This window comes from Dasypus novemcinctus, chromosome 14, assembly GCF_030445035.2.
Source record: "Dasypus novemcinctus isolate mDasNov1 chromosome 14, mDasNov1.1.hap2, whole genome shotgun sequence".
Classification (NCBI taxonomy): Eukaryota; Metazoa; Chordata; class Mammalia; order Cingulata; family Dasypodidae; genus Dasypus; species Dasypus novemcinctus.
This window is the reverse complement of record NC_080686.1, coordinates 61,637,168-61,658,640: the sequence shown is the minus strand read 5'-3', so window position 1 is coordinate 61,658,640 and position 21,473 is coordinate 61,637,168. Positions and strand designations below refer to the sequence as shown.

Sequence of the window (21,473 nt, the reverse complement as noted above, 5' to 3'; positions counted from 1 at the left end):
ACACCAGTATACAGTGATTAAGTTACCAATTCCCTTTATTATTTAGTTATTTACATGTTAAAGGTGTAAACATGAACTCATAAATACACACAAAGCTTACAATCATCTGTTAATTTAACAACAGAGAAGACCATTCTCTATAAGATAATAACATAATCTTTCAAAAATAAAAAAATAAAAATGTAAATCTTTGGTACATATGAGAACTAATCAAGATGGTTATAAAAAATGTCTTTTCAAATAGCAATACAGAGAAAGGATTAAAAAGCCAAGAATCTAAGAAAATTCTACCATGACATTAAAATTAAAAAAGCATTCCCTAATAGTATAAATATAAGAATGTTCTTTACAAACTGCTAAGAAAATGTTAAAACATGGGAAAATTACAACTAATGTAACTTACAGATGACACTTAACAGTAATATTGTAATCCTCTGCAGCCATGGCAAGAAGATTATTTTTTAATACTAAGGAACAACAATAGGGGGGTATAAAGAGGTATGGGATTTTTCCTTTTAGAGTAATGAAAACATTCTAAATTTGACTGAGGTGTTGACAGCACAACTCTGTCATGAAAATAAGAGCCACTGATCTTACACTTTGAATGAACTGTACGAAGTTTAAAAGCATAGGACTGTATAACACAGGGAATCCAGGGGTGGATGATGGACCGTGGTTAATAGAACAAATATGAGAACGTTTTCTCTTGCATGATAACAAACATATAATATTATTATAGAGTGTTAATAATTGGGTGGGTTGGGGGGAAATTACACCATTGTAAGATATGGGCTATGGTTAGTAGCAATATTTTGATGATGCTCTTTCATAGTTTGTAAAAAATGTTTCACAACAATGCAAGGTATTGGTGGTAGGGAGATGTATGGGAGCCTTGTATGATGATACGCATGTTTGTTTTTTAAATTCACAAATTTTACCATATATTTATTTTTTGTTTGTTCATGTATGAATGATATACTTCAATAAAACTTTATTTTCAAAAAATTTAAACCATTCCCCAAAGTACCAAAAGGTACATCTGATGAGATGGAGTACAACAATCAAGGACCACTGATTGTGAAGAAGCCTTTGTTTCTGTTGTTCAAGGAAAGGCAACCATGAAAGAAAGAAACTACTACCTTTGCCAATGGTGTTCTCCATTGTATATAAGTAATCCATGTAAAAAGCCCCAAACCTTTGCATTCCAGCTATCTCAGTGTATGTCTCCTGCCAACAAAACAAAGCAAACAGAACAAACATTGTATAAGGAGAGACTTTTGAACTGAAAACCTAATAGGTCAAAAATCAGACACATATCCTCATACAGAATGTGTATCAACTCAAAGGATTTATAAAAACAAAGTAACAGAACTTAACCAAAGAATCTACTTCTAAGAGGGCTAATGTTACCTGTCCTACATACCACACAAAAGGACATTCAGAAGTCTCTTAGACATTCTGACCACTTTATCAATAATGTCTGGTTAATAAAAACCTATAATGGAGGGAAGCAGATGTAGCTCAAGTGACAGGGCTTCTGCCTACCATATGGGAGAACCTGGGTTCGATCCCTGGGGCCTCCTGGTGAAAAGAAGAGAAGGATGCCTGCGTGGTGAGCCAGTGGCTGTGCAGTGAGCCAGTGCCCACGCAGTGAGCTGAGTGCATATGTGAGTGCATGTGTGGCAAGCCGAGTGCCTGCACAAGTACCCATGTGGTGAGCCAGTGCCCACGTGGTTAGCTGGTGCCCGCGCAAAGTGAGTCATGCAGCAAGATGATGACACAACAAAAGAGACACGAAGGGGAGAATCAAGGTGAAGCACAGCAGAAATCAGGAACTGAGGTGGCGCAGCTGACAGAGAACCTCTCTCTACATCAGAGGTCCCCAGGATCAAATCCCAGTGAATCCTAAAGGAGAAAAAAATGAGAAGAGAAGACAGAAAGAGAAACAGATACAGAAGATCACAGAGCAAATGGACATAGACACCAAAACACAGCAGGGCAGGGAGAAAGGAAGGGGAAATAAATAAATAAATAAATCTTTTTTGTAAAAAACCTATAATGGAGTAAATAGCACACTCTGAACTTTTATCACTATCAGAATACTGTCAAATAATGTATACTCTCAAATAGTTAATCTGTGACTATTTCACTACACTTAAATGAAATAGTTTGAACATTCAAGATATTTAAATATTCAAATATATGGTAATTACGCAGGTCAATATTAAATTCTTTACTTTCAACTCTGAAAGTAAATTTAATGAAAAGTATTAAAAACGCAAATTATTTATTCTATTATAATAATGTTCAGGTAACTTTTTTGGTATTTTTTAATTTATTCCATGAAAAAACACATGAATAAAAATCTTTCCTAAAAATTTATACAATACTAAAAAGTATACAAAATTAACAGTGAAATTCTTCACCTCTTCTATTCAACCCACACCCCAAGAAAAAACAATATTAACAGAAATAATTCTATGTTTCCTACATGACTATTTTAACAGTAGGTCATAGAAAAAATGTTACATACTACATAAAGGTAGAGACTCTCAGTGGACTTCTCAAGTCTTTCTACCAGTTAAAGCTAGACAAAAACCTTTTCTAAATGTTTCAATAAACAATTAGCATTCAGAAGATACTATTTAAGAGAAAAAAACGACAATAGCAAGTTTTCACACACTATTATCTACCCAAACACAGTCTAGAATTTGGTTCAAATGTATATTCTCTGACCTTATGATGAGCTGCATCCAAAATAAATTCAGCACGAATAGCATTATTTTCTGGGCTTCGGTAATCAAATAATGAATTGGTAAGGTATGTCAAACCTTTTGTACTCAAATTTTCACCACAGATGAAGAAACAGGCTTCCTGAAAACAAATACAAAAATTTTAAATAGAAGGAAAAATCATTTTGCTGTGAAAGAAAATATATTTTATAACACACATTCAGTAGTCAACAGAAATCACTAAAACTTGAAGTTGTGTAAAAAAACAAGTAATGCTGTCTTTATTTTCATTGCCTACTTTGGCAAAGGACATTTTAACAAACCAAAAAGGAACTCCAGCTAGCTGCTATAAACAAGAAAGAAGAAATGCTTATGAATTGTAAAGTATTGGAACTACTGTCCAGGAACTACTTTTATATTCCTCTGAGCTCTATAACTTCTTGCAGAGGAAATGCACAGAAAAAGAATAAAATTTCTCTCTCACACCACAGAAATACATAATCTAACAGATTTTATATGGTTAAACACTTCAATAAATACCTTAGTATCCCTGCATCCTATTACAAAATAAGGGGGGCAGGAAAAGATTTTGACTCACTGTATCACTTCTATTCATATTTTCTTCAAAATCTTTAACACCCATAATTCCTTTAAGGCACATAGCACGGCAACCAACAAAACCAATCTGGCAATCAAAGAAAGGCTCTCCCATCATAAGGGCCTATAAGAGGAAAAAAACCATATTAGAACTAAGAACTTGAATTTAAGAAAAATGTTATAGGCTTTCCTTATAAAATTTCTAAATTAATCAAAACACCTCAAGGATTATGGCCTTTCCAAATTTACTCTCTTTAGATTATAAGATCTATTAAAACAAAGAATGTCTTAATTGCCTCTGTATCTTAAACTTTTGTATCCTCAGTGACTGGTACTTCGTGAATGTTAATACATATATCCACATTTGTATATACATAAGGGCGCACACATACAAGTTAAATGAAAAACAAAGGAATAAATGAAATGTTGCACATTACGGTAATATCTCTATTAAAGGAATAACTTTTTCAACCAATATTATTGCCCACTAAAATAAAAATATAAAACTTCAAATATGACACAATGAAAGAGACATATATAAAATATATTACATGTGATAAAACTGTATTTATTACATATTCATTTGTAAGGACCATTCAAAAGATTTTTAAAATATATGCTCACTGTTGAAAAATTACCTCAACTGTAGTTCCTTCTTGTTCCCAACACAAAACTTCTTTAGACTTTACTTTCTGAGGGCTGTAATAACTACTCTCAGCTTGCATTTCAGTGAGCTAAGAAACCATATAATAAGAATTAAGTAAAAAAAAAAAATAAGTAAGTCAAAATTTGTATTAAATGGCAATAAATAAATCATGATAAATGGATAAAAACAAGACCAATTTTAAGACTGAAGAAATTTAATTAAGGAGAAAAACAGGTGAAACAAAAACAGCTGTAACTTTATGCACACTCTAAAAGTAGTTGAACATACTAGTCTAAACTTATCTAAAATTCAAATACCAACTTATTTTTATTCAGCTCTTTTTTCTTCATAATATTGCTTTAAAAGATGAAAGCTGTGTAGCTATACCAGTCTCACAGTAATAAAATAGTTCCTACATTCTACTCACAATTTACATATATAATAACCTCAATTCATTGTATATTTGGTAATATAGTTGACCATGTTTAGTTCAGTCATTTCTAAACTTCTCTTTATTCAAATAATAAAGATAATATGCTTTGAGAAGGAACACAAATAGATTCAACAGTTTTGTTATCATCTACATCTTAAAAAGGAGGTAAGATCATGGGTATTCATTTTTAAAGTATGCCTAAGTCACGCAGACACATTCAGTCCAGTAACAGTTACTTGAGTGCCTATTAGATAACAAATATGAACCTAGATGCTAACAAAAGAAAAAATATTCCTGCTATCATTCAGTTTATGAAAATATTATTTGCATATAGCAAAAATTAGATAATTTAAATTGTATTTAAAAGGTATTCTGCTATGTGTAACATGGTATCTTGGTTCAGATTCTGGAACAGGAAAAGGACAATCTGAAGTCCAATTAAAGCCTGGAGTTAAGGTAAGAGTAATGCACTAATGTTGCCTTCTTAGTTTTGAGAAATGTACTATGGTGGCATAAGATGTTAACGATACGGGGAGCTGGGTTAGCAATATACATAAGTTATTTGAACTACCTTTGTAATTTTTCTGTAAATCTAAAATTATTCCAAAATTAAAAGTTTATTGAAAAAAAGGTATTCTAACCATGTTTACCAGTGATTTAGTGAACCTTATTGTTATGAAGTGAATATATTCTTCAAACTTAAAGCAAAGTCAAAACTCACATATTAAATATATATTTAACTTAAACCAAATAAAACTTATTGAACTGAACATATACAATTTTAAGCATGACACATCTTTATATTGAGAATCAACTAATTATTTTAATTTTTTTAGTTTTCTATATATTTTTTATTTAAGACCTTATTTCTTGAATGTTTGTAGTACTGGGGTATTCAATAAGGCTATTTTAAAGTACAATTCTGTAATATAAAATGCTTAAGCAAATTTGATTTTTTTAACTTGATCACTCTTCAGCTACCTAAATTATTATAGAGAAAATGCAACTAATTGATTAAAAAGACTCAAACATTACAAGTACAATTTTCAACATTATTAGAAAAATGCTACATTTAATTTGGCATGATTTTTGTTGGGTTTCTATCAGCTGTTCAGAATGCTAATGTAGAAACATGACCTTGTATCTTCTGACCAAAATATGAACCACAAATGAATTCCATACATTTTTCAAAAGCAAGCTGAATAATGAATTCTACTGGTTAAGTCCTAAATATCAACCTATTTCCCTTAGAGAAACATAAATGTTTCAAATTTTTAAAAATACATATGTAAATAGAAACACACTGGAACAATTTCAAATTTAAAAGTAAACAAGCAAAAATTACCAGAAAAGATACTGCAGTTTACTAAGAAATCTTTAACTTTCCCCACAAACTTAAGTATAAGTACTATATTCTAATCATTTAAAATTGGCAATATATCTAACTATAGTTGGCAACCACTGTCTTTTCATTCTAGTTTTAAAGATTATTTTATTACATCATTCCTTAAATTTTCAGTTAATTTCAATTTCAACTGAGTGAAAGTTTAATTTCATGAGTGAATGAATTTCAATTACAAAAAGAGTGACTTTCTATTTTTAAAAAATTTGTTTCAGTAGAAAAATTCAGAAATATTAAATGAAGTTAAAACAGCTAATATATGCATTCTTATAATAACTGCCCTAAGCTTTATAACCAAAATAAACTTTTAAAACAATCAAGCAATGAGAAACATGAACTTCTTTTTTTTTCTTTTTTTTTTTTTTTAAAGATTATTTATTTATTTAATTTCCCCCCCTCCCCTGGTTGTCTGTTCTTGGTGTCTATTTGTTGCGTCTTGTTTCTTTGTCTGCTTTTGTTTCTTTTGTCCGCTTCTGTTGTTGTCAGCGGCACAGGAAGTGTGGGCGGTGCCATTCCTGGGCAGGCTGCTCTTTCTTTTCACGCTGGGCGGCTTTCCTCACGGGCGCACTCCTTGCGCGTGGGGGCTCCCCCACGCGGGGGACACCCTTGCGTGGCACGGCACTCCTTGCGCGCATCAGCACTGCGCCTGGCCAGCTCCACACGGGTCGAGGAGGCCCAGGGTTTGAACCGCGGACCTCCCATATGGTAGACAGACGCCCTAACCACTGGGCCAAAGTCCGTTTCCCGTGAACTTCTATTGAAATCTATTCTCTAAATTTTTTTCAGATTTCATCAGTTTTGAAAGCAATGCTGAATAATTCTAACTAGAAAAGTATTTACAGAATATTTTTATTTATCATCTGCTATAAGTTAAAAACTATATAAACATTACTACTGATTTAAAATTTTCATTTTGGGCAGTTAAAAACAATACAAGCTAAATTTAAACTATACCATGAGAACAAGAACTTGATTTTTTTTTTCAACTGAAATACCTCCAGAACCTAACACTTTTCCTGTAATAATACCTGGAATGTTACTTTCAAGGTTGGACATACGGGTCTGTCTCCTTCAGAACATTGCCTCCATGAAAGAATAAACTTAGAAAGACAAATAAAATTGGAGAGGAAACAAAAATTGAAAGAGGAGTCCATAAAGTTTTAGAAAATGGAAAGAGATGAGAACAGTGCATGGATAGATGGATGTATACACAGAAGGATGGACAGATGCATTTATTCAACAAATATGTACTGAATGCCTACTCTACCACATAATCTGTAAGTGTTGGAGATATAACTAATTTTTTATAAATTACAATTTATTGAAATTTGGTGTAGTATCAAAGAAGAATATCCATATGTTTCTGAAAAGTCTATTAAAATACTCTCCCTATGGCCAACTAAGTATCTTTGATAGGCCAGACTTTCTTCATATACTTCAACCAAAACAATATTTTACAACAAATTGAATGCAGAAAGGGATGAGAATCTAGCCGTCTTCTATTTAGCCAGCCATTTTTAAAAATTGTAAAAAATATAAAATAATGCCATGTCTCTTATTACAATTTTGTTTTGGAAAATAGTTATTTGACTATAAAATGTTATTTATGTAAACATGTTATAGATTTATTATCATTTTAAATAAATTAAGACATATTTTAAAGTTTTTTTAAAATTTCTAACATAATAAATGTTAACAGACATAACCCAAATAAAATTATTTGAAGTCCTCAATAATTTTTAAGAGTGCAAGGGGACATGGGGTCCTGTACCAAAAAGTTTGAGAACTGTGTCTAGGGTTGCAGTAAAGCTAATGAGAAATGACTGTATCCTAGAGGTACAGCTGCAAGAATATGCTGACTGATTAGATGTGGTAGGAAAAGGAAAGTAAGTATTAAGCCTGAGTGTTAAGTGGATAATTTTGCAATTTAATGACTTGTATTACAATGGGGGAGAAGCAGAATTACTGAAAAAGAGTTCTGGTTTTGGATATGCTAAATAACTATTTGATATGCAAGTCAAGATATAAAATAGGTGAATTCTGCAGCAGAAGGTAGGGTGGAGAGGGGAGGCAGAAATTTTCTACTGTATCATCATATACATGAAGACTAATTGGTATCACTTTGGAGGAATGTAGATAAAAAAGATGAGTGGACCAAAGACCAAACCCTGTATGCCAACATTTAAAGATCAGTCAAGAATGGAAGTAAACAAGGAAAGACAAAGAAAAATCAAGAAGAAGGAGGAAGAAAACTGGTCAGAAAAATTTTAAACATAGAGGAAATGTTCATTCGATCAGCAATTTCACTTCTAGGTATAAATCCTGAAGAAATTCTTGTATATGCACATAATGAGATCTGTACCAGAATATTTTATAGCAGCATTGATCAAAACATAGCAAAAACGAATTCAGCACCCTGTCAGCAGACCATACTTTGAAATCTATGCTCCCCAGTGTAACAGAACTAGACTCATTTATACGTCTTCTACACATAGCTCTTCTGCCCCATTTTATTTGGACCCATAATTAGCACTATACTTGATAAATATATGTCCCAGAAACTTAAATCTTTGGTCCATCCATGTGCCAGTTGAGCCCTGAATTTCAGCAGAGTTGCAACACCTACTCTCTGGTTCATTGGACTCACCCAGGACAACTAACAAGGAAGTGACAATGAACAATACCCATTCCAAGGAACAGAGAGTGTCTGCAACTGCAAATAAGGTATTTCCAATCATCTGCCCCATGGGACCTAAGCCTCCCTCCCCCCAATTAGAAGCAGAGTGGGTGTTACCCTTCCAAAATCCTCAAGATTGGGGAATGAACAATGGACTAAAGTAGACATTATTTTTCTACTATAGACTTACAATTACTCTAGCAATGGAAGAACTCTTATCATTGATGAAAGGCAGTGGCCACCAGAGGTTCTGAGGGATGGGACAGGGAAGACTAGACGTAATATGGGGACATTTTCAGGGCCTTGGATTTGTTCTGCAGTGACAGATACAGGCCATTGTTTATTTTGTCATAATTTTAAAAATTGTGTGGGACAGAAGGTAAACTATAATGTAAACTGTAGTCCATGGTTAGCAGCAATGCTTCTATATGGGTTCCTCAGTTGTAACAAATGTACCACACTAATGAAGAATGTTGTTAATGTGGGAAAGTGTGGTGGGGGGATGGAGAAGGGTATATGGGAATCTTGCATTTTTTTATGTAGCATTTATGTAATCTGAGGTTTCTTTAAAATTTTTTTAAAAATTAATTACAAAAATAGCAAAAATATGGAACAGACTGCTTGACCCATCACCCCTCCTTACTGCAGTCATTCCCCTCATTCTCTAAAGATTGAAGTCTTGGGTTTTCTCCAAAATTCTTGGTGATTTCAATAACCACAAGGATGATCCTTCCAAAAGTCTAGTCTCTCTCTGAGTTTCTTGACCTCATTTCCTGCAATGATCCTATCCTCTACCTTATCTTATCTACTTACCATTCACCTTTACTCAAGCAGCTGAATATAAGTGGAGAAAAAGTGTGCAATACTGATTGGTCTCTCTTCAAATTCATGATCATTGATATCATGTAGATTCTTTGTGTCCTTAGCAAGCATTTCTATCCCAAAACCATTTACTAGCTCATTCTACACAATATGACTATTTCATACTTTTCATCTTTCCTTAAACGTCTACTTCCACACCCTCCTACTCCCAGTGAATGACCTACTTCTCTATTTCATCTTGAAGATAGAAATAATCAGAAAAGAACTTCCAAAAGCTTCTACCACCATAACAACCCAACTATTTAGATGGGTGCCCAATCACTCTACATTCCCTCCTGCTATTATGAATGAAGTACCCAATACACTCTACATTCCCTCCTGCTATTATGAATGAAATGCACAGTACTTGCTGTACTAGCAAAGGATATCAGACACTTATTCTACAAAAGGTGCCAATACCTTTCATCTATTTAAGGACATACTCCAGCAATTCTCCCTCTTTTGCCTACATTATCAATTTTATCCTCTCCACCAGATCATTCATATAATCAAACAACAATGCTGTAATTACTCCAATCTTTGAAAAAACCTTTAGGCCCTACTTCCCCAGCTAGCTTCCCCCATTTCTATACTCCCTTTTATGACATTCCTTGAAAAAATTTTCTATATTCCTTGTCACCAATTCCTCTCCTCATATTTGCTTTACTCATATCAACTAAGATTCCACTCCTGTCACATCATTGCTCTGGTCAAGATCATCAATTATTTCCACATGGCCAAACTAAATGTTCTATTCCCACACTTTAAATCTCTTTAAATCACTTATGGCACATAAATCTTTAAATCACTTATGGCACATAACTTCCAGGTCAGGTACTTTCCCGGTTTTCCACTTACATCACTGATCACTTATCCCCAGTTTCCCTTGTAGGCTCTTCCTCATCTTTCCAACTTTTTAACATCACAGTGTCCCAGAGCTTAGTCTAAGAACCTCTCCATTTTTCTATCTATAATAATTTCCAGTCTTTATAAAGTGATGACTCTCAAATTTATATCCCCAGACCAAACTTCTAAATCTGAACTCTAGATTCATATATACACAGCTTTTTAGACAGGTTTAAAGCATGAATTCAAGGGAGATTTTTAATAAGCATTTCTATTTTAATAGGAAGATTAAGGCATGTTTGTACACCAACTGAATGATCCAGTAATTTAGGGAAAACTATTCATGAAGCTGCTGAAAAGAAAAAAAAAAAAAAAGTAGAAAAGGCCTTTATATAGGAGAGGATCAAAATTCAAAGATTTTGGATGGGAGTAGAGGGTTCATATAATTCCATAAAGTAATTCTATGAAGGGCTATTAGATTCTATCCTACATCTTTTGAGTACAAAACAAACTTTATTTAAACTAGACACTTCCTGGGGAGTGGATGTGGCTCAAGTGGTTGAGTACCTACTTCCCACGTATAAAGTTCTGCGTTCAATCCCAGGTTCCTTACAGAAACAAAACAAACAAACAAAAAAAGCTACTCTCATTAGGAAGCAGATGTAGCTCAGTGGCTGAGCACCTGCTTCTTATGTACTAGGTCCTGGGTTCAATCCCCAGTACTGCCTAAAAGTGGTTGAGCAGCTGCTTCCCATGTAAGAGGTCCTGGGCTCAATCCTTGGTACCTCCTAAAAGAAAAAAACAAAACTAGATCCTACCTAGCAATCAAATTTTAAGCATTAAAGACACAGATATAAAGAGAAAAAAAAAAGGAAACCTACTTTGAAAGTCACAGTGGCCTTTGTGCAGTAAAATCCTATAGAAACAATAGGATCCTTCAAAGTCTGTGCCCTTTGCTGATGAATATCTGATGTAGGATCATTCACTAGGTAGTCTTCCTCACCATCCTCGTAACTCACAATTGCAGGCACAAACGACCAGGCCCATGATACCCATCCCTGTGGCTGTTCATCATCTTGCTGTGAATATAACTCCTGGGCTTTGTACTGAGCAGTATACGGCATATCAATTCCATTTTCATCTTCAGCACCTATCAATCAAAATAAAACCATTTTAAATAAATCAAGCTAGAGGACTTAATGAAAGAAAAAAAAATAGAAATCTTATAAAAATATTCTTCCCAAATCCTTTCTACATATAAGGTATGAAAAAAACCACATTGGTTATTATTTGAAATCAAAAGTTTAGCATTATTACTCCCAAGTTTTCATATGTTATGCTGTTTAAAAAGAAAAAAACCTACCTACCAAAAAGAAGCCTAATGTGCAAAGTAACTGACTTTTCTCAGAAATATAAGACTTGAGAGATCCAAAAGAAGTTCTTGTTATCCTGATGCACTCAATTGAGAAAGTGAATGGCTTATGCTCCTAGGCAAAATGTACCACCAAAACAAAAATCATCCTGACAGATAAAAGCAATTGTTATAATGAAAACAGCTTTTGAATGTAGTTAAGAAAAATAATAGTGTGGTGACTCTCTCTTAGTAGTGGGTAAAAGAAAGTGGTATCTTCCTTACTCTGCAAACAAGAAAAATACAGTAAAATTATTTAATTTCAAATTGCCAGACTAAGGATTAGATTCCAGGCACTCTTTAATTCATTCTACCATAGAACATCACCTTTATAAAGACAAATTCCATCAAAGTCTCTTAACATTATTAATAATGTTTTATCTAAACAATAAAAATAAAAGAGGTATATCATGGAATTTAGAAAAAAGGCAAAAAAAAAATTCTTTTAATTAATGGGATAAGGAGTGACCAGCAGATTCAAGCATACTGATAAATCTATAAATATACAAAGTCCTTTAAATACCATGCCCAAAAAGGATTCTAGGGTTTTCTGGCTAGAAAACCTTCACAAATTTTTTTAACCATTTCCCAGGAGACCCTAAGGAAAATCTTTCACTTGCAGGTTGCAACAGATGGGCATTAACCATGTGATGATTCTTTCATCTGGTAAGCCAAAGGCTTGAAACACAGTAACTAGAATATCTAAATACAGTACCGACAGACAGTAGCCATTTTCCTTTAAAATAAATTATAAAAGTTACAAATCCAAAATCGGTTTTTCATATATTGCTATTTAACCATAAAATTATCTGTTTATATTAGAATAAATAAAGCTTGTTAGTAAATGTCCCTATTAAAATGTCAAAATGGATATCATCACTAACTATCATTTTAGTTAAAAGGAAGTCAGGTCATCTCAACCTAGGGAAGAAGTGTGGTGGTGAATGTATACCTTTGGACTATGGAACTTTCTTTGTCCTATTAAAACAGAAATGGATAGCTTACACTTTTGAAGCAAAAAAAGAAAGAAGAAAAACTTTACCAAGAGAGTTCTAAAAGTCCAGTGATCATAATTTTTACTTAATATTGTCTTCACCAAAAAATGAGAGAAGTAGATGTGGCTCAAACAGTTTGGCACCTGCCTATCACATAGGAGGTGCCGGGTGTGAGTACTAGTGCCTCCTAAAGAAGACGAGCAGACCCTGCACCCACTGCAACAAGCTAGACGCCACACCCACCACAATGAGCTAGACGCTGCACCACCGCAACGAGCAGATGCTTCAAAGAACAGATGCCACAAGCCAGCAGACACCGCAGGCTGTGGGGAATAGATGTGGCTCAGGTCGTTGGCCACTTGCCTCCCATGTGGGAGGTCCAGAGTTCAGTTCCTGGTGCAAACAATGAGCAAACAGATGAGAGAACTATCTGGGGTAGGCAATAAATTTAAAAATAATAATAGTAATCAAGTAAATAAATCTTTTTTTAAAAAATTAAGAGAGACTTTGATGAAAGATGATTCTGAAGTTTTGAATCTTTGCTTATAGCCTTGTAAAAGAATATTTTGCTCTTAGAAAAGAAACTATTTCGTTGATGTGTAGTTAGAATTTCCTAGAATACTCTTTCCCTTGGAATAGCATATCTTAAACTGGGCCTTTTGATAGAATCCAGGAATTCCATGAACTTCAATTGGAAAACATAAATATTATTTTACTAAAATTTAGCATTCCTTTAATTATGAATGTAGGTAACAAACCACAGGAGAATTAACAGTACCTGTGACTCTGACACCTATAGAAATCACAGATATTATATCAAATAATATTTGTAGGGCTATCTTAAAATATCAATTAAACTCATTACTACTTTGAAAATATTATAGCTATTAGACCTCCTGCTATATCTCATTACTTAAATGTATTAATATAGAAGCACATATATGAAAATACCAAATTTCCTAAATATGTGAAAATTGTATTTCAACATAATTAGTTCCTTTGCATTTCTCTTTTTTTTTTTTTCCCAAGCATTCAGATAATTCTACTTCTGGCCGAGATGAAGTAACAAAGAACAGATTTATCTTCCTACCTGAAACAAAAATCAAAAAGACAAAACACATGAAATAACGGTTTTCAGGCACTGGACATCAGAAATGGGAAACAAAGGAGATGAGCTCTAGAATGCCCCAGCTTACTATCTAGAATAAGTTTCTAAGCCATAGCCAAGATCTGGGCAACCCATGCAGAGCTTGGCAATCTCCCTTAGATGAGGAGACAGGGTTGGGATTTCAGGGAGGCTTAAGTGGCTAGAGTTTTCAGTGCAGAGTACCAAACAAAAGGGAGCTACTCAGAGACAGAGTACCTGAGATCTGCAGAGGTCCCTCCTAGAGTATTGATTGAGCATGCATATGAGGAAACTACCTGAGGCCATGAAAAGAACCACCAGAAAGGAGCAAAGGTAACCTTTCCCAGCACTCATGCAGAATTAAGATCCATTTTGGTTTCCACCAATCAAAAAGAAAAAATCTTGTAATTCAGGGGCCATCAGGAAGAGTACCTTAGAAAGGTAACTGTCTTAAAATAGTGGGGCAAAAACTAGGCTAATGGCTACTCTGATCTCATCTAACAAAGCATTAAAGCTAGCCTCAAATGGATCAAACTGTTTCCAAATAACTTGACTACTTCCTATAATACAAAAACACCCAACACCCAACAAGGTAAAATTCACAATGGTGGGCATCCAATTAAAAATTATTAGGTATGCAAAGAAACAAGAAAATATGACCCATAATGAGGAAAAATTCAATCAATAGAAACAAACCCAGAAATGACGCAGATCATAGATTAGTAAACAAGAAAACTAAAATACATAAATAAAATGTATATGTTTAATAAAGCATGAATAGGTTAAAGAGAGGCGTGGAAATAAAATTTTTAAAAGACTCCAAATGAACTTCTAGAAATGAAAAATATAATATCTGAGATGAAATATATACTAGATGGTGATCTAACCCAGCTCCCAGAGAGCATAGGTCAGGGCAGCGCAAGACCAAAGAATACCCTGACATGCAGTGTCAGAACATGAGCTTTATTGGGACTTAGGGACAGGAGAGAGTCTCTCTGATGGCAGTGGTTCAGAGAATGAAGATAGTGAACCGCAGAGGCCAGAAAATGAGGGACAATATACAGGGTCTCAGAACAAAAATATTTCATAACTGAGTTTCTGCTAGGGTCACATGAAGCATATAAATGGGGTCAGGTGATGTTATTGTAGGAAAGAAGTGTAGAGCCTGGAGAAAGTCTATAATACCATCTGTGAGGAGGTTTGTTACATTTTTACTTGTGTCCTAGGCATGCAAGTAGCTTCCTGCTACAGGCTAAATTTCCCTCAGAGAAGGGGAGCCAGAGCCCGGGACCACTGGACCCCCACAGATGGATTAGACATAGCAAAAGGAAAAGACTGGTAAATTTTAAGACACAGCAAAAGAAACTATTTAAAATGTAACTGAGAAATTGAAAGGAAAAACATGAACATACCATCAGTAAACACTAGCAAACAATTTCAAGGAGTCTAATATACATATAATTGGAAGGCCTAAAAGAAAAAGAGAAACTGACAAAAATTATTTGAAGAAATAATGGCTCAATTTTTTGCAAATACAGATATACACAGCTCAATGAACCCCAAGCACAAGTAACATGAAGAAAATGACACAAAGGCACATCATAATCAAGTTGCTTAAAACTGCTTTACCCAGACAGTCAAAGGAGTCCATGGTACACATGATTAAAGGCTAAGGATTTATGCTTTAGATAGATGAGAAAACTAACTCAGACTTGCTGGGGAAGCCACAAACATGCTCAGGAGCCATCTCCCAGCACTCATCTAACCCCCCGCCCCACCCCCTCTTCTTTGGGTGTAGGTGTTTCAGTACATTTCCATTTCACAGCTTAGAAAAGATGTTAGGTCTAATGGAACAGCCTGGCAGTACCTTAATCCCAAAATGAGGAATAAGCAAGACCAACTGCTTATGAGGGCAGGAACACTCAAGTGGGAGGACCCCCACTCTCTGGAAGTACACCCTCAGGCAGTAGAGATTTGTCTCTTCTCTATGATGTAAAGTAGGCGGTATAGAGTTTTCACCAGACCTAACCTAAGCAGTTGGCCTCCCTGGGGAACTGGCCACCATGGGACCTCTTCCCCTGCTCTTTTGGACCCTTTGTGCTCTGTAAGAAATAATGTGATCATTTACTGAAAGTTTTCTTTTGTGCCAGAGCCTCTGTTCTCATGATATACCATAGAGCAACTCACTCTGCAGACTCCTTTGGAAAAAGCAAATATTGGGTTGCTTTCTCCCTCAATAGGAGTACAGAAAAACCAGGTCACAGCAAAAAATAGCAGTAGAAGAAATTTTTGAAATTACATCAAAATTGAAAGTTTCTACTCAAGACACAGTTATTAAAATCTAAATAGGCAAGTTACAGACTGGCAGAAAATAATCTCAAACCATATATCTGGCTATATTCAGATAAGGACTACAATTCATAATATATAAAGAATTCCTATAATTCAATAAAAAACATACCAAAAAAGTTTTTAAATGGACAAATATTTAACATACACTTCATAAAGGTAACTGTATGAATGGGGTCATTAATGGCCAATAGTAACATGAAAAAGTTCAAAGTAACTACTCATCAGAGAAATGTAAACTAAAACTACAATGAGATACCAGAACACACTCATCAGAATTGCAAAAAGTAAAAAAAAACTAATGTTGACCCAATGTTGACAAGGATGTGAAGCAACTAGAACTCTCCTACATTGTGATGGAAATGTGTAATATACAACCACCTTAGAAAAAAGGTCTGGTAATTTATTTAAAAACAAAACATACAACCCTACTCTTAAGTATTTACTCAAATTTATAAAAGGCTTGTGCAAGATGTCCACGATAATGTTATTTACAACAGGCAAAATCTGGAAACAGAATCCACCAACAGGGGAATAGCTAAATAAAATATTGTATATCCATACACTCTAACACTACCTAACAATAAAATAAAAGAACTAATGATATATGAAAAACATATATGAATCCAAAAAAAATGCTTTGTTCAAGGTGTTAGGAGTCACAAGTTCAACACCTAAAGAATTTCACTGTCTAGAATGACATAAAGATATGTTTTAATACCTATATACACTTATTAATGGGTGCTCCGTTTTATGGTGATAAGATTTTTTTATTGAGATCTAACTCAAATACCATAAAATCGCTCTTTAAAAGTACACAACTCAGTGCTTTTTAGTATATTCACAGTGCTGCAACCATTACAACTATCTAATTTAACAATATTTCCCATCACTACCAAAAGAAACTCTATACCCATTAGTAGGTACTCCCCATACTCTCTGGCCCCTGGCCCCTGATAATCACTAATCTACTTTCTGCCTATATAAATTTACCTATTCTGGGCATTTCATATAAAAGTCCCTGTGACTGGCTTCTTTCACTTAGGATAATGTTTGCAAGGTACATCCATGTTGTAGTATCTATCAGTACTTCATTCCTTTTTACGGCTAATATTCTTTATATGAATATACTACATCTTTTCATGAGCTTGTTGGCTATTTATATACCTTCTTAAGAAAAATGTCTATTCGAAAATCCTTTGCCCATTTTATAATGGATTCTTTGTCCCTAAGTAGTAATGCCCTTCTCTTAAGACTATTTACAGATACTATCATTTTCTGCTTAAAACATTTCCTGAGTCAAAGCCCCAATGCCAGGCAAAATCAATCATTCCTTTCATCATATTTGTACTTAAGATCATTCATACCTCTATTTAGCAAACATTCTTCTATTCTTCTACAATATATCATACTTAATTAACTAGTCACATCTGTTTGCCCTATTGGACCATAAGATTTAGAGGGAAGGAAACACATTTGTGATCATTAGGCTAATGTGTCATCTCAGCCAGGTAATTGTGCCCAGTTATTTGGTCAAGCAAGCACTGGCTAATTGCAATACAAGGGCATTTATGGGCTTTAGTCATCAGTGAGTTTACTGCATAGATGGCTGATTACATCTACATTAAATAGGGAGATTGCTGTCAGCAATGAGTGACGTTTTATCCAATCCCAACTAAATGCCTTAAAAGGGGAAGTGATTTCAGGATTCAGAGAGAATTTCCCAGCTCATCTTTAGACAGCCAACTTCTCCTGGAAACTCATTCAAGGACCTTCACTGGACTTTCATCAGAGCCCTGGTTTGCTGCCTGCCTATGGAACCTAGACTTCTGCATCCCCACAATCATGTGAGAGACTCCTATAAAACCGCATACTATTTACAGATATCTCCTGTTGATTCTGTTTCCTTAGAGAACCCTAACTAATTTAACAACATTTATCTCTGCATTTTCCCACATAATAATAATATCTTACACTGTAAAAATATATTGAATTGAGTAATTCCATTAATTCACTAGGTATCCTTAAATCAAATAATTAACAGCACTAAAATAACCCAACTAATTAGTTAGCTAGGTAACTCTTGTTGAGTCTTTACAGAAAATACTTTATTTTGCTGCTCACTATAATTTACTAGTCACTAAGTCCAAAGAAGTTTTGAAGTTGCACTATCTTGACTTTTATAAAATAAACATTCCGAACCATTCTGAACACTCATAGTTATTAGAAATATTAAAATTAATTTTGGCATGTAGAAAAGGGAAAATTAGAATTGTAAATAAAGTGAAAAAGAAATAAATCAAAGTAGTACCGAACAATCACAATGCAGTCATCCCATCACATTAGACAACTGTAAGAATCAAGCTGTTTTCTTTTTTAAAGTTCCCCATGGGTGAAAATGCTTTTTAAGAACAGTTCTAGGGGAATGGATGTGGCTTAAGGGGTTGAATGCCTGCTTCCCAAATGGGAGGTCCTGGGTTCAGTTCCCAGTGCCTCCTAAAAACAAAAACGTAAAAAAGAACAAACAACAACAAACAAAAGCAAAAACCAAAAATCAGCTCAGGGGAGCCAATGTGGCTCAGTGGTTGAGTACCAGCTTCCCACATATGAGATCCCAAATTTAATCCCCAGCCCCGGTACGTAAAAAAAATAAAGTTCTAAAGTAAATGTTTTGGGAAGCGGACTTGGCCCAATGGATAGGGCTTCCGCCTACCACATGGGAGGTCCAAAGTTCAAACCCCGGGCCTCCTTGACCCATGCAGAGCTGGCCCATGTGCAGTGCTGATGTGTGCCACGGAGTGCCGTGCCACGTAGGGGTGTCCTCACGTAGGGGAGCCCCACGCGCAAGGAGTGCACCCTACAAGGAGAGCCACCCAGTGTGAAAGGAAGTGCAGCCTGCCCAGGATGGTGCCACACACACGGAGAGCTGATACAACAAGATGACGCAACAAAAAGAAACACAGATTCTCGTGCAGCTGACAACAACAGAAGTGGACAAAGATGACGACACAGCAAATAGACACAGAGAACAGACAACTGGGGCAGGGAGGTAGGAGAGAAATAAGTAAATAAATAAATCTTTAAAAAATAAAAAATAAAGTTCTAAAGTAAATGTTTTGGGAAGTGGACTTGGCCCAATGGATAGGGCATCTGCCTATCACATGGGAGGTCTGCGGTTTAAACTCCGGGCCTCCTTGACCCGTGTGGAGCTGGCCCATATGCAGTGCTGATGGGCCCAAGGAGTGCCATCCCATGTGGGGGTGTCCCCCATGTAGGGGAGCCCCACACTCAAGGAGTGCAGCCCATAAGGAGAGCTGCCCAGCACGAAAGAAAGTGCAGCCTGCCCAAGAATGGCACTGCACGCATGGAAAGCTGATGCAACAAGATGATGCAACAAAAAGAAACACAGATTCCCGGTGCTGCTGATAAGAATAGAAGCGGTCACAGAACACATAGTGAATGGACACCGAAAGAAGACAACTGGGGAGCGGAGGGAAGGGGAGAGAAATAAATCTTTAAAAAAAGTAAAGTAAATGTTTTGTTAAACTTACCTGTAATGTTTCCTAATATATCTTTATTGTGACTGGAAGGGTCATCTGTTTCTCCATCTTTAAAACTGCCTATTTCTCCATAGTAAAGAGCAATCCCAAGTTGCATTATACGGATAAACATTGGCAGTTGTTGATCAGTGATGGAAAGTTTCAAACTCTCAACCAGGGTATGAATCTATATTGTAAAAAAATAAAACATCAATAAAAGCACGTTTAAAGGTAGTTGCCTTTTCATATAAGAATTTTTAAGTTACTAAAATGGTATATCAATGTCCCAAACGTTTCTAATATTTAAGCCAAAATAATATTTATTCTAAAATCTTAAAAATTTAACAAATTTTGCTATGATTATCAATAAATTTGAGATAGAAACTATATTAAGCCAAGTGATGTGGATGCAAATAGAATTAATGAGGAGAAATATTCACAATATTCAGATAAATTACTCCAGAAGGAAAATAAGTTATGAAACCAAAATACCGAATCTAAAATATTAAGAATATGACAATTCACACACACCCAAAAAAAAAACCAGAAAGATTTCTATGAAAATTAAGGATAAGTTTAATGATGTCATTTTATTATAGTAAAATTTAAATTGCTCTCCCAAGGATTATTAACCAAAAGAATATGTGCACATCCTAAAAACATATGTTAAGTGGGGAACACACATTACGACTACAGAAGTACAGAATAATGAAAACTTTATTGTTACATATAAAAACTAACTGAAATATACATTATAGAAGCTTTTAGACAAGTTTTTAAAAATCAGGAGATTTAAACATGACATAAAATTTACATCAATCAATTATAAAAAAGAAATAAGATTACTAGCAAATAGGATATATGGCAAAGAGACGTCAACAGACTATAAACATAGCTTCAGTGTAAAAGTTTCTGCTATTATATAACCATAGAATAAAATTTAATAAGCAATTAAGTCAAACCTCTTACCAGGTTTATTTTGATTAACTGGTATTTGAGCATCTAGAAAACATGAAAATGAGGTAATGGTAATCATCGTATTTTTAGGGAAGAAATAACAAAAAATTTGTAGTAGAGGGGATAGAAAGTTGTATATGATGGGAAGACAAAGTCATAAAATGCCATATTTTGAATATAAATACTGTACTGTACCAGTAGCAGTAATGGTAAGCAGTCTTAGCAGAATCAATGACAAAGAATCTACACTGGGAAGCGGACTTGGCCCAATGGATAGGGCGTCCGTCTACCACATGGGAGGCCCACAGTTCAAACCCCAGGTCAGGGCCTCCTTGACCCATGTGGTGCTGGCTCATGCGCAATGCTAATGCACGCAAAGAGTGCCATGCCACGCAGGGGTGTCCCCCCACGTAGGGAAGCCCCACATGCAAGGAGTGCGCCCTGTAAGGAGAGCCGCCCAGCGCGAAAGAAAGAGCAGCCTGCCCAGGAATGGCGCCGCCCACACTTCCCATGCCGCTGATGACAACAGAAGTGGACAAAGAAACAAGACGCAGCAAATAGACACAGAGAACAGACGACCGGGGGGTGGGGGGAATTAAATAAAAATAAATAAATCTTTAAAAAAATAAAAAATAAATTTAAAAAAATGAAAGAATCTACACTTAATATATTTTTTAAAACTCTTCAAAATCGAAAATAAAAGAAAAAGCTCTAAAAGAAAAATGGACAAAGAACATGAAATGGCCAGTCAACATATTTTCAAAATTCTAACTTGACTCATAATTGTAAATTATTATTTTTTGCTCAAATTGGCAATTTTTTAAAACATGATCATAATTTAAGGGATAGCAAGAGTGTGATAACATAGGCACTCCCTTTAATGGGGAAATACACTGGTTAAA

At 35.0% G+C, this 21,473-nt stretch overlaps 1 protein-coding gene across 4 annotated transcripts in view; it reads right to left on the bottom strand.

Annotated features, from left to right (window-relative positions):
• VPS13B (vacuolar protein sorting 13 homolog B) overlaps window positions 1-21,473 on the bottom strand; it is a 1,042,333-nt gene that overhangs the window by 939,886 nt on the left and 80,974 nt on the right. For all 4 annotated transcript variants that reach the window (XM_071207936.1, XM_071207935.1, XM_058275777.1 and 1 more), the window contains 6 exons: window positions 19,627-19,801; window positions 11,076-11,344; window positions 3,968-4,063; window positions 3,331-3,453; window positions 2,737-2,874; window positions 1,140-1,227 (listed from right to left, as the gene is read on the bottom strand). In XM_071207936.1, the coding sequence (XP_071064037.1) occupies window positions 1,140-1,227; window positions 2,737-2,874; window positions 3,331-3,453; window positions 3,968-4,063; window positions 11,076-11,344; window positions 19,627-19,801 (889 nt within the window). The remainder of the gene's footprint in view (window positions 1-1,139; window positions 1,228-2,736; window positions 2,875-3,330; window positions 3,454-3,967; window positions 4,064-11,075; window positions 11,345-19,626; window positions 19,802-21,473) is intronic.